Genomic DNA, 16,568 nt, shown 5'->3' with positions numbered 1-16,568 from the left:
AGTGCGTACATGCATTCAAATTGTGTTGATTTGCAATTACATACGCTACATGTACCGCTATTTCCCCTCTGGATGACTGTAAGAATTAGTTTATTTGCTCTAGTGATACATTGGATTTCTTTCCAGGTGTGAGGTTTCCATTTTATAACTGTTCTCTGCTTTTTAAACAGTGAAGGTGGACAGAGGTGTGCAGTGTGCATGCACGTACATGTACATACATGTAAATGGGTGGACTTGCACACGTACATGTACATTGGAACCATCTGGCCTAGGTGTACATGTGGCCGTCATGGTGATGAAATTCTGCAAGAGGATGCACCATTTCCCGTTCGAGAAAATTGGGGTTGTAGAGCGTGTGGATATGTCAAGTTAGGACCATTTCCTGTGCAGTGGCACAAAATCACTGCCATTGTTTTAGTCGCACAGCTTTCGAATGGCTTCTCTGCCGTTTTGACAGTGGAAACTACATGGATGATTTGAAGTGCACTGTTTACCTGTACTGGCAGGGTGTACTGGGATGGCCTGGATGGAAATAGAAGTACTCTCATCGATCTTCACATCAGTTTCCGATATTATTCAGGGTTGTGATTGACAACCTCGGACATGTCCAGGCACAAGTAACAATACAAACAGTGACAAAGAAAGGATTTTTTTGACAGTTTTAGTAGCTTGAATTTGAAAAGCATGGGACTAGAGGACTTGGGGTGGATTAGTGATGAACTTCATTGCTTCAAGGGCCCACAATCATAAGCTTTGCTTTTTAGTGGGTACTTCCACGGCTTCCCTTCCCCCGTATTTATATAGCATTGGAAAATTGATATTGTATGTATGTAAAACTGTGGGAATGAATGAACAATGAACTTGATGAAAGCCTTGGTTTGGAGTGAAATAGGCCATCCACTTCTCACACCTGTGAAATGCAGTCGCTTCCATGGAACCCAGCTAGGTGTAAACAAAAATTGCTATTCCCCAGTGCTGTACAGAGAGAATTAAAATGAGGAGCCACTGACTCCTAGAAAAAAAAAAGTTGGGCACCAGGTTGATTTTTGTTCATACCAGTCCAGTCACAAGTCCAGTCATAAGTCCAGTCACAAGTCTCTTCACAAGGCCAGTCACAAGGCCCTTCACAAGGCCAGTCACAAGGCCCTTCACAAGGCCAGTCACAAGGCCCTTCACATTCTCAAGGCCAGTCACAAGTTCAGTCACAAGTCCTTTCACAAGGCCAGTCACAAGTGCCTTCATGAGGCCAGTCATAAGTAACAGGGTGAACAGTGACAAAGGAATGCTTTTGACACAGCTCATTTGAATAGCTCATGAATTGGCTCCAGACTGAATGACTTCTGATGGACTTGTGCTGGACTTACAGGGACTTGTGATGAACTCAGTACAACACTGCTGTACACACATTTGTAAAATATGCAAGTTACATGCACAAAATCTGACAAAACACACAGAAACATCATTCTGTCAATTATCAGCAGGACAGACAGGCTTTGGATTTTTGTGCTTAGGGATTAAATCAAAGATGGCAACAAATTATATGAAAAGTAACAGCTGAGTGTGTACAGAGGGAAAAAACACGTAATCATAGAGACATGTTGCTTGGTGTACGTAGAAAACTGGGCAGCAATTGTTCATGAAACAGGCACAAATCATGGTTACCATTGGTGATAAGAATTAAACATTGGGTCCCATATCGTCATTTTTTTTGGTACAAATGTAACTATATTGGTCGTATCATACAGCAGTGATGGAATTAAGAAAATGAAATTGAATAGCAAACTTGCTGATCATTTATTGAGATCTGACGAATGTTCTGCAGAATCTCGAACGGCTTTGATTTTGGCCTCTTGCAAGCTAAATAACTCAGCCATGGCATTTCTCTCAGCCATTTTTCAAAGGTACATTTGGACGGTGCTGTCGGCATTTTTGTTGCACATTGATCACCACGAAATGACTGAAGTTAGCATGTGCTTACATACGTGTACATGTACGTGCGAAGCTGGTATCGCACTTGGGGTGTATGTACATGTACCAACGTGTAGTTCATGGCGCCACTTGTCACGTATTGAACGTACATGTGTGTGCCTATCAGTATAATAGAGATCAGTGGTGTGCACTCGTACCGCTGTGTACCGAACTACACGTGCTATATAATCCCACCAAATTGCAGCAGCCATGTTTCCCACGATCCGTGGGCCTTGTGCGGCGTGAAACTAGGGCAAGAAACTAGGGGTGAGTTTGTTTTGTCAAACATTTCGTTTCTGCTGTGAAGCTGCTATTGCTAGTAGGGGGCTGGTTTTCGATCCGCGTCGCGAAAGAAATTTCCATTCGCCAAAATTGCACATCAGTTTCATGTTTGTCGCGCTTTTTGCGCCAAATGTATCACATTTTGTGATGCGAATCCAGCTATTTCCATCACAACAGTGCTGTTATTCCCTTGGCACACTGCCAGAGCAATTCTGAATAATCGTTAGATGCAAAGGCAATGGTTTTATTTGCCGTTACTAGACAAGTCATCAATGAAAGGTTGCACTTCCAGAGGTAATTCTTCAGCGAAAAAAAATGTTTTGGCTGCAAAAGCAAGGGAGAACATGAACTGTATGTAGGTTCCCACATGTTCAGTAGGGTATTGGGTAATCATTCAGTGAAATGGGTTCAGCAGAAATCAAAGGGGAAATTCCCTTAAGTTTTTGTTGAAACAGGAAAAACATGATTCGTCTGTTTTCCTCATCTGCAAAGACCGGAGGAACTCCTTCGGGAAGATTCTGTGCTTAGTTAAATGGCTTCAGACTCAGTGTGCAGTCTTGGCAGGAATGTGCATGCACAGAATCCAGCCTTTGATCCCTGACCCCTGGCGTGGCAGTTCTTGGAAGGGAAGCAGGAAATCTGTCAGAAGTTTTCACGCCTGAGCAGATGTTGAATCGGTATCACTTTGTTGTGCACATACTTGAAGGTGTTGGCAGAAACTGATGAAGGAAAAGAAGAACAGATTTCATGGGTACCTCAATTTATAACAGGCCTCCTACTGCTAGTGCTTTTAACATAATAAAGTAACACAAACAACAAACGGCAAATTTACATGGTCAGTTACTCTGAATGTGCTGATCACTGTGAAGATTTGGGAAAATGAGTGTGTCTGCACAGATGCTTTAAAAGTTAGAATTATAATGGGGCCTGCTGCAAATTCACAAACGTTGAGTGTATTTCTAGCGTAACTTCAAATTCACTTTGCTGTTGTGTTTTCCTGAATTATGGACTGGGCTTGAAGGTAGGGAGGTTGATGAGCCATGTTGGGATGTAAACTCAGAAGAAATTTGAAAAGGACATGTATTCTGTAATGAAAGGGTAACCAGTGTAGATATATATATAAATGACGTGTGATGTGTTATAGAATCAGGGATCAATGGACGATTCATCAGGGAGAAAACAACTGTACCTTCTCTTTTACGTAATTTTTGTTGTTGACCCAATGCAGGAATATGAAGAGCTGACCGAGAAACTCAACGAGCTCCAGGTGCGCAAGCAGGAACTGCAGGAGTGTATGAGCAATGGCCGGCAGTCACCCTCGCCGGTCCCCTCCCCCTACAACCCAGAGCCGGCTCCCCACTACCCCCTACATCCGCTCAAGACGGTTCCAGCCCAGGACGGCCATGCGCCTGTCCTGCACACCCCTTACCGGCCGCTTGAGGGGTCTGTGCGGACCCACATCCGTGACGACGCTGGCGTTGCAAAGGAGATCCCAACATCTCCACCTGTCAGTAAATACGTGCGAGCCTATTTGCCTAACAAGCAGAGAACATCAGTGAGTGTTTTTTATTTAGTTTTGCCTATCATTTTGTTTTGGACATGTACTTCTGGATTATCAAATAGATGTTTAGTTTCTCATGTGTTCTGGAATAGAGCTATGTGTCATTGTTGAACTTTAAACTCACTTTTCGGAAGCCCTGCCAGAAATCTGTTTTGATAACAGAGGGTAAATTCAATTGAGAACTATGCTTGACTATACTTCATTTAATGCTAATTGAATGCATGCTAGTCACTGACAGATGGACTAGTCAAGTCAGCTGTTGAGCACCAGCCTATTGAGGTTTGGTCGCATCACTGGTTATCTACAGCTTCATAATGTTAAAGTGCATAGCCGGGAGCCGAGCCGACGGGTTACCATGATGGCGATTGACTTCATTTCCATTGTTCACACATCAGTACCCATGTACAGATGCAAATGAAGCGACAGACTTACATGTACCACTAAGTCAACCAGTGGTTCTTGAGTGAACTAAGAACCCGTAGTTGTGCAATTAAAAGTCTTTCAATTCTCATCTTAACTGTTTTATTGGGAAGCTTTTTTGTGAAATTTGATTCATGTATATGTACAACTGTAAAATGCTATTTGGTTGTTATTTTTACCTGAAACAAAGATGGTTCAGTGGTAAAGTTACTTAGGCCTGAAGCAAAACAAGTCAACATAGTCTGAATAATTAGACTTTCGGTTACAGATTTGAACATGAATTACTTGTAGAAGACATCTGAGTAGCGGTATTTGCAAAGGGACTTAAGCTCATGCTCATGAACATAGTCTTATTGAGTGATTGATGCTCAGCAGATTACGACAAATTGGTTTTGTAACACCTTTTAGGGCTGTCACGTCCAGAGGCCAGTCTCAATTTAGGCTACACGATAATCTTGTTGCCGGCCATTTTGCAGGTACTTTGCAAGCCAGGCACCACGTTGCGGGATGCCCTAGCCAAAGCCATGAAAATGCGGGAGCTGACCGTGGATATGTGCAATGTCTTCAAACGCAACCCCAGGCACCCTGTCCCCTGGGACACCGACATGATGTATCTCGCAGGGCAAGAGGTAAGTTCACCCTCATGTAAATTCTTTAACTGTAACTGTAGATTTTACAAAAAATATGTTTCTGGTGTTTTTTTCAGTTGGTCAAGTCTAAGCTATTTCGCAGCGCAAAGTTCATTGAACGTCTACTTTTATTTTCTGGAATACTCTTTAAGGTCGTTCAACTTTGCATAAATATCAAGTGGAATAAGCTCTTTGTTAATTTATACTAATTTATGCACTCAGTAATATACGGGACCATTGCTCTTGGATTTCAGCTATGCATGGACAGTAGTTGCTTAAGGTAAAACAGAAATATCATTGAGTACAGGAATAAGTAATACCCAAAGACATCATGGAATATTAAGATGTTCTTTTTTCTTTTTTTTTGACAGATTTGTGTTGAGGTGTCGGAACAGTACCCCACAGCTCGCAGCATATCTCACAATTTTGTGAGTGTTTTCATCCAACTTTAACTTCTTGTTGTATGCAATATATGAGACTTTGAGAAATTATTGAAACTTTCTGAGTTACTGGTACTTTTAAGTTAAAACGAAGGTGTTCAGGGGGGAAAAATTCACAATTCAGGCTTGGCGTTCATAGAGTAGCCTTGCTGTGTAATACATTGAAGATTAACATTGCTGGTATCCATCAGTTATGGAAGCAACAAAATCTTGTCATTTTTGGCCAGGTAATGCTCTTAATTACAACTTTACAACGGTTGAACTTTGCAGGTCAGGAAGACTTTCTTCACGCTGATGTTCTGTGACAACTGTCACAAGCTCCTATTCCACGGTTTCCGATGTCAGACCTGTGGCTACAAATTCCACCAGCGGTGCGCCAGCAAAGTGCCCACACTATGCGTGGCCGAGAACCTGTACAAGATGTAAGTTTCCTTTACAAGTCACTCATTTGTGGTTTATCAACCCTAACCAGCGCTGTTGTCCAATCCAATCTTACAAAGTTGACCAGACGGCCACTGCGGAAAGCAATCACCTCTGAAGCCATGAGCCAGTCACTTGCACTTTGATAAAGGCATTCCTTTGCCATGGCTCAGGGCTCAAAATTGGGCTAATCATCACGGGAGCAAGTACTTGCTCCCCAGACAGCTGAATTTCACTTTACAAGAGCAAGTAGCTCCCATACAATATTAGATACATATGTTCAAGATAAAAAAGCAAAGAGCCTGGTCCTCGCTGTTGCTTTTGTTTAAATAATGACACTGATAACTTACGGCTTAGACTTTGGCAGATATTAAAGCCTCGATCGAGTTGTTATTTTTGCGAGTTGCACACGACGTACAAGTAGTAGTGAGTACACGACCAACTGGAGTCTCAAACGTGCTTAGCGACGCTACGCTACGCGAAAAGTCGGGCACTGGGCCTTTCTAACGTGCATATGCATGCAGACATAAAAGGGAACTAACTGCAGTAATCAAGTATTTTTGAACCAAGACGATTAGGCTGAGACTTTGGTTTCGCTGGTTCCAGCTATTTTGGATCATGGTTCAAAACTACATGTTCAAGCTATGACTGGAACCAGCAAAACCAAAGCCTCAGCCGAATCCACTCGTGTGGCTTGAATTTACGCACGAGGGGCCAGTTTCCATACAATTATGACAATGGCCGCAGGTTTTCATGTGTGTGTACGTTCATGTGTGTGCATGCATCGCATGCGAGACTGCGGCGTGCGCTCGGTGACATCGTAAAGAAAATTTTACCGTGTTACGGTTCCATGACAAGGCTGATCCGAAGTGAAGTAAAAAACAAACGGTAAACATGTTCAGGTACACGTAATCAAACGGGTGTAAGTACTTCCACCCGTCTGTATGATTTACGGGTGCATTTCTGAGGCAAACGGGCGCATTTTAGCTACCTGCACCCGTTAATTTCAAGCCCTGATGGCTCATCCGTATCTCTCATGAAGGGTTTGTGATTTGACCTTTGCTTTTTCTTGTTGATTTCATGGCTCAGCCGTAAAAAAATCCACCTGTGATCCAAATATCGACCATCTCTTATACGTTAAAACCACCAGGATGGCCCTGGAGGATCTGGGATGGTCGCGCGGTATCCATCCCTTATTACCGACCACCATTCCATCTGCATTAATTGGGCGCTGCTCTCCAAGAGAGTTCAGTTTCACAGCAGTTGTTTTCTTGTAGTAGATTGAGTACTCCAAAGTACTGTTCTTCACAATTACTTTACGCCCACTTAAGTACTTCACAGATTTTTTTTTTTTTTTTGTACATTATAATACCCCCGGTTTTAGAAAAATACACTCCTTTGTTAGTATTCACTTCCTCGTTAGCTGTGAAAGTACTTGCGAGTACTTAGAACTTGTGAAAAGTACCACACTGTTGTTGTTGTAGCAGAGTCCATCCCAAGTCCCTACAAGTATGTCACAGGTCCGTCTCAAGTCATCTGGTCTTGAGCCAAGTCACCAGCTATTCAAATGAACGACGACAAAAGCTACTTTGTCTCTGTTTACCATGAAACTCATGACTGGTCCCCTGAAAGTACTTGTGATGCGACTTGACTACAGTACCGGTACACGTGAAATACTCGACTACAGCAGAAATCCGTTTCCTCCCTCCCCTAAGGCTTCTGATGAAGAACGAAGAGGAGGATGACGTGGACGAGGAAGAGCCGGACTCTCCCACCACCCCAGTCAGGACGACTGATACCCCCAAGGCCACACTGCCCCGAGAGCGATCCACCTCCGCGCCCAACGTCAGCTTCAACGCCGTCAATGCAATCACCACCACCACCGAGGTGATTACCGAACCGTCTCTGTTCCATTCTCAGGGAGGAGTTTTGTGAAGTGTGGTGTTTAACACTTCCAAGCTCAATTATCTGCAGCCTAGGAGGGAACAAAGCTGGGATGACATGGCCGTTGGACGAAATTTAAAACAAAGTGACTTTAGACCATCACAATTTAATAAAAGATGGAATTTTTATATACACCTTAAGACTTACTGTTTGTAAATTTGGGAGTGTCTGAATTCTTGTGTTTATTTTGTAGTGGTCTTTGTGCAGTTGCCAGTGTCATCAAATGGCCATGTTCTTCTGTTTTATTTCCTCCTTACTAGTTCAATATTTGGCAGTGAACTTGGTATTTGAAAAGAACTTGACTGCAACACCGATTGTTAATGCTGGAAACCATACACCCTGTGTGCGTAATAGCGGGAATTTTTCCAAGTCCAAAAAGGACCTTACAGTGAATGCAGGTGTAGCTACACTTCGGTCCTAATCTAAATCCTCTTCGCCAAAGTTCAGGTCTCCTAATGTTTCTCCTTTCCTTTTGCTTTCTTGCTTTAGGGGTTCAGCGACACCAAGTTTGTGTTTAAAAGCAACCCAGCAGGTAGGATTGTGGTTGTGTGTTTTTTTCGGGGGAATGGGGGATTTGCCTTTTTTTTCGGGTTGTCATTAGAAGAGATTCATTATCATTAATTAAGGATTTTATAATGTAGAGTAGCAGTTTGCTTATTGCAAGGCCATTTTTTCAACCTACAGAACTCGTTTGGTTTGAAGTGACTTTCTTACAATAGCAAACCTCTGTTTCCAAAAATTCCATACAAATTTTCGACCTCTTTAATTTTTGGGGTTCACGTCAACAAATGCTGCATTAGAACTCACATGTGGACAGTCATAAAAATATAAAGAGGGTTGTTTTGCGTGCTAGAAAGCCCCGCCCGCTTGTTGCATGATCAGCAGTAATAATGCTTCTAGATTGTAGTCGGGCCAATTGCGGGAAGTTTAAAACTTCACGATCACTACCAAGCACGGACAAATATCAGCTTGCTGAGCCACCACAGGGCGCTTCCATCAGAGCTGTACGTAGAGAGAGTAGAGCCAGCTTCAGACTTGGGCACCAAAATGGCTGTTGATTACGTGCGAAGTACAGCGTGCAGCTGTTGTGCGCTAATAACTCTGTATGTAGACGCACCGATGCATAATCCCCCATTTTGGTTCCAAAAAATTGAGACGCTCATGTCAGCACTCTCTCTATAAACATCTCTGGCTTCCGTAACCTTGACCCACCTTCCTAGCTCCCCTCTCTCTGCATGGGAACCCTTCTCCCTGATCTTCCCATTTTTGACAAAAAAAGAGGAAGAAAACAAAAGGATATTTTGTGTGATGACACCTGCCACGTTCACCCTTCAAGGTAGAACCTTGCCATGTGAAAGAAAATTCATCAGAGCAGGGAATAGTTTTTGGTGTTGCAACTACATCCTCCCTCCTGTGCAGATATTCTGAGAATGACACTATTTTCGTTGATTTTCAATGAATATTTGTGCTACAGCTGTCTGAAACACTTATACAAACTTCAAATTAGTTGAGAAGCGTTGTAAGCAACATCTTTTGTCCCTTTAACTTTTGGCAGTATGAAGGCCATTTCAGAAGAAGGAAGAACTCAACCTGAAATTTCATGATTGCAATCAAAACCTGACTTCATAATTTGACATTTTGGACTATAGTTTCATGTTGGGCACAACAGTAGTGACATTTCAGAATACCGCATTTGTTCCTCATTCTCCCAGCCTGTCCAGTGCTGAATTACATCTGCTCTTTCATTTACATGATTGATTTCTTGCATGATTTTTTTTTTTAAAATTTAAGTTCGGGATGTCTTTTTTTATTTCCTGAATTATACTCACTGATACTAATCCATTGACTTACAATTTATACAAAATGCTACAAATTCTGAATGTTATCTTTGTATAGTAACCCATACCATTGTCATGAGATGTCAGTTTCCAATTCATTTGTTGCAGGTGATACCGGTAGAACCATTTTTGATCGCTTTGTTTTCTGGTTTCAAAGCTCTTTATGTTTGAAGTTTGTTTAGTTTGTCCTGGAGTGGTATTGATGAGATACTCTATTTTTGTAGCGTTGTCACTGTGATTTATAGTTTTTTGTTCATTTAGTCATTGTTTTTAAACCATAAAGGAGTCACGGTTGTCATTGTATTTTGGGTGGCGCCAGTCATGTTTCCTGGCATACATTGGTTAGCACGTCAACTGAAGATTCATAGTGCAGTCACAACGGTGTCACCATCTACATTTTTATCATGGTCTTGATTTCTTGAGGCAGTGATAAAATTGTCCGAGTTGCTTGATATGCGTCGGTCATTGGGCTCATGGTCAGGTCATAAATCTGAGCACTGACGTTAATGTCAGTAAAGAGAAAGCCCTGCCCTGCATGTAGTTGTCATGGTCGGTGTGATCGCAATCACCAGAATCACTGTCATCGGCCTTGTCATTATCTGTTGTCAACCGTCACCAAGGTCATTTACCTGTACCATCATCATTAATGACATCTTCAGCCCTGTCATTTTCTCAGTGGCCTTCCATACTCATGATGACACACCTTGTTTACGGGTGCACCTTGTGATGGCACCAGTGGCGGTCCGTGGTCCACCGAACTCCGCAGGAAAGCTCACACGTAAAACAACATGTGTGATCATGAGTACAGAGGTCTTTGAATATCACTGTAGACATGTAGTTGTATTGTTGCCAGCGTTGTCATTTGTCATTGTCACTGTTGAAGTAATATTACTGTCATCATTGCCACTCTCAACAGTTTCACGGTTGCAATTCTCGTCATATATGTTTATCTATCAATTTCTAGTGTTGATGTTGTCTCTTTCATTGCCGTTCTGTCCTTAATCTTCCAGAGATTTCTGCAGACTGTATTGTAAACCTCTCTTTGTCATTATCCCCGTGCACTTAATCAATGTCTTGCATCTCGCCCCTCTTCGCTTCCTGCCCCCCCCTTCCCATTCTCCATTTACATGCTGTGTTGGTTGCCTGATTGTTCTCGTCATTTTCCTCCCCCCCCCTTCCCCTGCACTCTCTTGCCTTTGTTTTTTCCTTCTCTTGCCAATCTCCCTCCCCCAACCCCTTCTCCCCTCTCTCACCTTCCCCTTCCCTTCCCCCCCTCCCCTCCTAGATCTTGGTGCCAGACACACGCACGCAGTAAGCCCTGCGATTGGTGTGGTCCGGCCGCGCCAAATAAGCTTCACGCCTACCATAGTGAGCGCTGGGCGTGATAATGTCTTTGATTACAGCCCAACCAGTGCACTACCTGGTGAGTCTTTCATGCTTCGCCTCATGCTTTTAACATAACCACAGGGCTGTTACCGAATAACTCGTCACAAATCGGCACTATGTCAGTCTGGTTAGTTGCACTCTGCTGCACTAGTCATCCCAAAAACTGAAATGAAAGGAAACATAGGGCTGTAACGGGGCTTTTGGGGGGGGGGTTGGAGATGGGAAAGAATTATGGCTAATCTGACAAATTATTACTTTTGGGTTGTTGGGTTGTTGATGATTATTGTATTTTTGTATGTGAAATATTTGCAAACCACTTACAGCAACAGAACTGTAGAATCAGTTAGGACATGTAGAATTTCAAGCGTGTCTTCTTTCTATTAAGTTGTGTTTCTAGAAAGTGTATTTTACATATTTTGTCATCCATGTCTGCTCTCGTGGTTTAGTTGTTCTGCTAGTCTTACTGTATTAGAGTTTGGTCTTTTCACAGCATTGATTTTCCCATCTGTCATCTCATGGTCCATCCCTTTGGGTTTTGTTGTGCCGTCTGCCTGTGTTAGTGGGTTTTCCTTGTCTTGTCGCAATTCGTATGTTGTCTCATCTCTGTTCTGTCTGTCAGTTCCTGTGTCCGTCTCTAGTGTAATGTTCACCTGTCTCAATCTGTGTGTCCCAGTCTGTTTTTTGTATGTGGGTAATTCCAGACATTAGGGGTCCAACTGTGTGACATTTTTGTGTGCCTGTTTCATCTGACCTTTGTTATTTGACATGGAAATATCACCAGAATTGATTTCAAACTGTTATTTGTTTGGCAGGTCCTTTGCATTAATTCATCACTTTTGGAAATTAGAAAATGTATTTTGAACCTTATACAAAATCATCTGTCAGATGTGACAGGGACACGAAAGAAAAATGGACCCCTAATCTGGGGAATTACCCACATTTGTAAACAGTCATGGGGGTGCTATTCCTTCCAGTGTCTTGATTGGTGTTCAAAGAGATTTGAAGGTTTGGGTGGTTGAGGAAGTAGTGTAGAAAAGTGCACAATTTCACTTGGCAACAGTTTCCCTCTGTGAATTTATGAGGTCGGTCATTTCCTAGAGTCTCATCAACTCACCAAAGAGATTTACCACATGTGGTAAGGCATAAATGTGTCCAAATTGAGTGGAATTTGCAAGAAGTTGTAGAGAATTGTTAATTGTGCAGCCAGATCTCTGTAACTGCCAGCTGAGGCACTGGCTCCTTCTGGTGGCTGTGGGTTTGTTTCTGCATTCAATTGGGGACCTTGAACAATAGAGGACAATAAGGTCCCCGATTGCCAGAGGGTCCCCGATTGACAACTGTGTACAAAACATATGGGTGGTCTTCTAAAAAAGTTAAAGTATAAACAAAAGAGGAACAATAGGGGGTCCCCAGTTGCAGGCAAATACACACTTGTATGAGTGTGAGGCATTATCCTGACTTGCCTCTCGAGAGCATAAATGGGTATTGGCCAACAGGCTGGTGCATACATGACAGTGTGGATGGAAATTCAAACATGTTACCTCAAAGTAACAAGTTTTTTTTAGGCAGTGCACCACCTGGAAATGGAAAAACACAAATCTGCATCGTCATTTTGGCTCGAAACAATAGGCAATGAGTGATTTGACAAGAAGTGCCAATTCTCTGTGACCCTTGCCAGTCATGACATGTTGGCACAAGTCCAAGATATCTCTCTGGTACATTGGGTCCGCAAAGTCTCTTGCCATGACAAAGCAGTGTTGGATTACAAAAAAAAAAAACAATTCGATGCGGCAAAACCTGTTGGGTATATCCATGTCTAGCACAAGTGTGTTGGAAACTAAGACTAAAAAAAAATTTACACGTACATTTTCAATTTTTGTTAATGTGGACAAGTTGATCATAATGTGTCTTATGTATTGTCTCTTCACTGGTTTAAAAAGTCCACTGTAGTTTCTTTTATTCTGTGTTGGCTGGTATTGTTTCCTGGTCGGTCCCATTTTTAGGGTGGTATGGTCATTTGTAAGGAACTTTTGGGCTGGATTGTGGTGACTTTGTGTGGCCCGAAACAAATTTATGCTGCTAGTACTTGTTTCTGCCACAGATGCATCGTCCGCAATACCATGGAAGAAGTATGTGTGAATATTTGTCGGATTTGGTTGTTCTGGTCATGGCCTGTCGAAAAATGCTGTCTAAAATAAACGTCTTGCAAAATGTAAAGTTCAAGCAATCAGCTGCATGTTCCCCGTGTGACCTAAATCCCCTAATTCTAGTCCCTGGATGAAGCAGTGTTCTTCTTGTGACTGTTCTACATGTGTTTGCACAATAGATGCATGTAAACAGGCTGCATGATTTCATTTTTTACATAACTTGTATTCTGCTTTACATAAAAATGTCTTCCCATTCACAGTTGTACTAGCCTTGTTGGCCTTCATACATAGAGTTCATGAGGAACAAGCAGTGGAAATTTGATGAAATGAATTTACCGTTTCTCCATATCGGCAGCTTTTGATTCTGTTACGCTAATTTGAGAAACTAAACTGCAGATGTGGTTCCAAGGTTATGACTATCGATCCGCAGTCTTGTCGATTTCTGGTCAAACTTTTTCTCATCGCAAGATACAGTCTGACAACAGTCATCCATATCTTTGAATTCCCTTAATGGCTCCCTTTGTGGTCTTTCTGGTGTCATTCATTGCATTGATCTTCTCTGGCCTTTTTACCCATCATGGCTTCTGGTGAGATGCTGTCTAGACAAGAACATTTCCCCAACAGTCTTGTCCCCTCGATTCAAATATGCATAATTTAATTCCAAATTATAGGCCTGAAAAAGAGAACTGGCAGTGGGTAGTCACTCTGTTCTGAACCTGCCTGCCTCATCCAAAATCCATTGTAAAGTTCTGTGTGTGTTTTTTTTTTTGGTGTTATCTTTTTTTTCCCCACCGTCCCTCCATGCAGTGATGTCTAATCTAGCCTCCAGTCTACCCAACTCAGAGGTTCACAGTCCAAATAGAATTGTCACCAGTAACCAAGCCTCACCCACACACCGAGATCGCTGGAAGAACCGAGGTCCCAACAGTTCCACCAGCTCAGCCGAAGACACTAAAATCAAAAAGCCTGTAAGTTACAAAGCAGAAATTCAATTCCTGGGCTAAAAGTGGTTAGTTGGGCCAAGTGGAGGAAGTTCTTTAAACATCACATCACTGACAAATGGTACACTCAATAAGTTTCTCACCAAAGGAGAGTACTTTTTTCTAGAGAAAAACTGACCCCCTGCATGGAAACACAGCAGGAAAAAATGGAGCTGAACCTTTTATCAGTTGGATTTTCATAAAATATCTGTCCTTGGAGAAGTTGATGGCTAGAAATAACATGTCTATGGCTAGAAATAACATGTCTATGGCTAGAGTAGCACGTCTTTATAGGAGACACACGAAGCCACAAGCTGGCGACTGGTGGCTTCAATAAATTTTGAAGGATTTTGGAAGGTTTGGGTCAGTGTTCACTCAAGTTTTTTGTTTTTTCATTAGTAAGGGGTCTGTGATGGTGTAATTAGGATTTAAATAAACAGGAAGATCTGTGCTTGATGCTTCTTTTCTCTTTTGGGGGGTGTGTTCCGCAGAGGCAAAGGAGGGATTCGAATGACGACTGGGAGATCCCCACTGAAGAGATCCAGATTGGCCCACGGATAGGATCGGGATCATTTGGAACCGTGTTCAAGGGGCACTGGCACGGTAAGTACATCGTGGACTTGGCAGGGGAACAGTGGATAGTGCTGTAGTGGGCACTGTGCTTTGGTCAGTATGCACACTCTCTGAAGTAGGCGACTTATTCTTGTCTGAAAGTGCACAAGCCTGCTGAGCCTGCAGGTGGGTGCCGTACCTGTTCCTTCCCCCCCTCCTGTCGGCAGTCTCTGTCCTACTTCTTTCTTAGCGTTGAGGGGTTCCTTGCCCTCACAAGAATCCACAAACAAAAAGAAACCAGTTAGGCGTGAGGTCAAAATACAAACGCTTTTGAAAGTGTCGAACGCTTTGTAAACGGTAAGCCTCACGGACGGTCAACATTGAACAGACGAACGCTTGAGCGAGGCTGGCCAAACCGTTGAGGTCGAGTACACCTTGCACTCTGCAGCTTCCAGTAATCAATGGACAGCTCATCGCATTACGGCATCATAGACTTCCGCGGTCTGGTGGATTAGTCATAACAATAGCTCTTTACTTTGCAGCTCCACAGGAGGATTTAGATCGGCAGACTGTTTTAAACATCCTGATAAAACACGTGTATTGAGTAGTTGTATTGCGCTGTCAGTTTCCAGACCCAGTCTTTTCAGGTCTCAATACCCTGTAATCTTGATATTTTGTCTCGGTATCGTGAGTTAAATACACACCTAACTGTATACCTGCAGAATCGAATAAACTAACTCGAAATAGTATTTACCTGAATCATTCACGACGTAGTGTTCTGTTCGCCAACATGTAGTTACAGATAAAACCTTTTTTGGCCCGTGTGCACAAGCTGGGACTCAGCATTGCGCAGTCACAGGTTTTCATGTGTAGGATCGAGGAAGACACGTACGCGAACTACGCGCTTTCTACTTCGAAGCTGCACCTGCACGATTTAAGGATACAAGTACATGTTTTTTTCTTGAAGTCAATAGTACATGCGTGCACGTTGCAATATGTTTTGTACGTACCATTCTTTTGTACTCTTTGTAAATTTTGTGGCTGCACAAAATTCTTGTTGGAAAAAAAAATATGTCGGGTTTTATACTTATCTCTGGTGTTTGACTTTACCTATTAAACTTTAATGCACAGTAAATTAAGACAATAAACACAATTTAATCTAGTGCTGCAGGCGAACCGCCGAACCGAGGCAAAAAACATCAAACAAGGCACTTTTGAACCGAACTAAACTGTTTGGTTCGGATGTACGGCTTTGATAAGGCATTTTATTGATGGCACGCGGGAAAACATACAAAAATACAAGAAAACTTAATAAAAAACAACGAAAAATGGATAACGAGTTATACGGCGTGCTCCACACGTGCGTGAACATACTAAAACTTACAATGGCCCGCATCATGAGATGGTTGTAAAAGGCATGTGGTGAGAATCACTCAGAAATCAACCAAGAACACGCAACGTACGGCATTGTCGCTGCATAACATTTCTAAATTCTCACTACATCCAATCGTGCTCATGTATATTCAGATGTATTATTTTATTTGCCAATCTACGATAGCCACGCCCTTACGTTCCATATTAAGGTAATGACGTTCCATATTAGGCCAATGGTCTCATAAATGGAGTGCAAAACGAATTTTGGTTGGATGCCGATCACAGTCGGACTCGCGTTCGATCCAAGGCATCCCCGGATGAAAATTTTGCCAAGCGGTTCGGTGCATGCTGTGCTTCAGCGCAGCGCGAGGAGATTTTTGTTCGCGCGGTGGCCTTGCCTTTCAGTTGACCATGAAGGGTTTGATCGTAGTGCACATGCGTTGTAATGGAATTTGCCAGATCTCAAATAACAAAATGCTGTTATTCCTTCAAAAGAGGCTGATGAAAAATCGCCCCTTTGGTCACGTGCACGCCGTCCTTGGAAAGGTTCCCCCTCAGATATGCAACGAAAGCCATTTTCGTAGTTTTCAAAAGCCATCTATTTCGCAAAAATAACCAAAACACAAT

At 42.6% G+C, this 16,568-nt stretch overlaps 1 protein-coding gene across 2 annotated transcripts in view; it reads left to right on the top strand.

Annotated features, from left to right (window-relative positions):
• Positions 1–16,568, top strand: part of LOC110986911 (serine/threonine-protein kinase A-Raf-like) — a 45,817-nt gene that overhangs the window by 21,025 nt on the left and 8,224 nt on the right. The window contains exons 3-11 of one of the 2 annotated variants that reach the window (XM_022249212.2): positions 3,479–3,805; positions 4,708–4,860; positions 5,232–5,288; positions 5,571–5,722; positions 7,436–7,607; positions 8,154–8,196; positions 10,788–10,925; positions 13,843–14,003; positions 14,507–14,618. In XM_022249212.2, coding sequence (XP_022104904.2) covers positions 3,479–3,805; positions 4,708–4,860; positions 5,232–5,288; positions 5,571–5,722; positions 7,436–7,607; positions 8,154–8,196; positions 10,788–10,925; positions 13,843–14,003; positions 14,507–14,618 — 1,315 coding nt within the window. The remainder of the gene's footprint in view (positions 1–3,478; positions 3,806–4,707; positions 4,861–5,231; positions 5,289–5,570; positions 5,723–7,435; positions 7,608–8,153; positions 8,197–10,787; positions 10,926–13,842; positions 14,004–14,506; positions 14,619–16,568) is intronic. The other variant, XM_022249213.2, reaches the window with a different exon arrangement.

This window comes from Acanthaster planci, linkage group LG04 (assembly GCF_054643075.1).
Source record: "Acanthaster planci isolate LZ-2023a linkage group LG04, COTS_SCS, whole genome shotgun sequence".
In the NCBI taxonomy this organism is placed as follows: Eukaryota; Metazoa; Echinodermata; class Asteroidea; order Valvatida; family Acanthasteridae; genus Acanthaster; species Acanthaster planci.
This window is presented reverse-complemented; position numbering and strand designations above follow the sequence as displayed.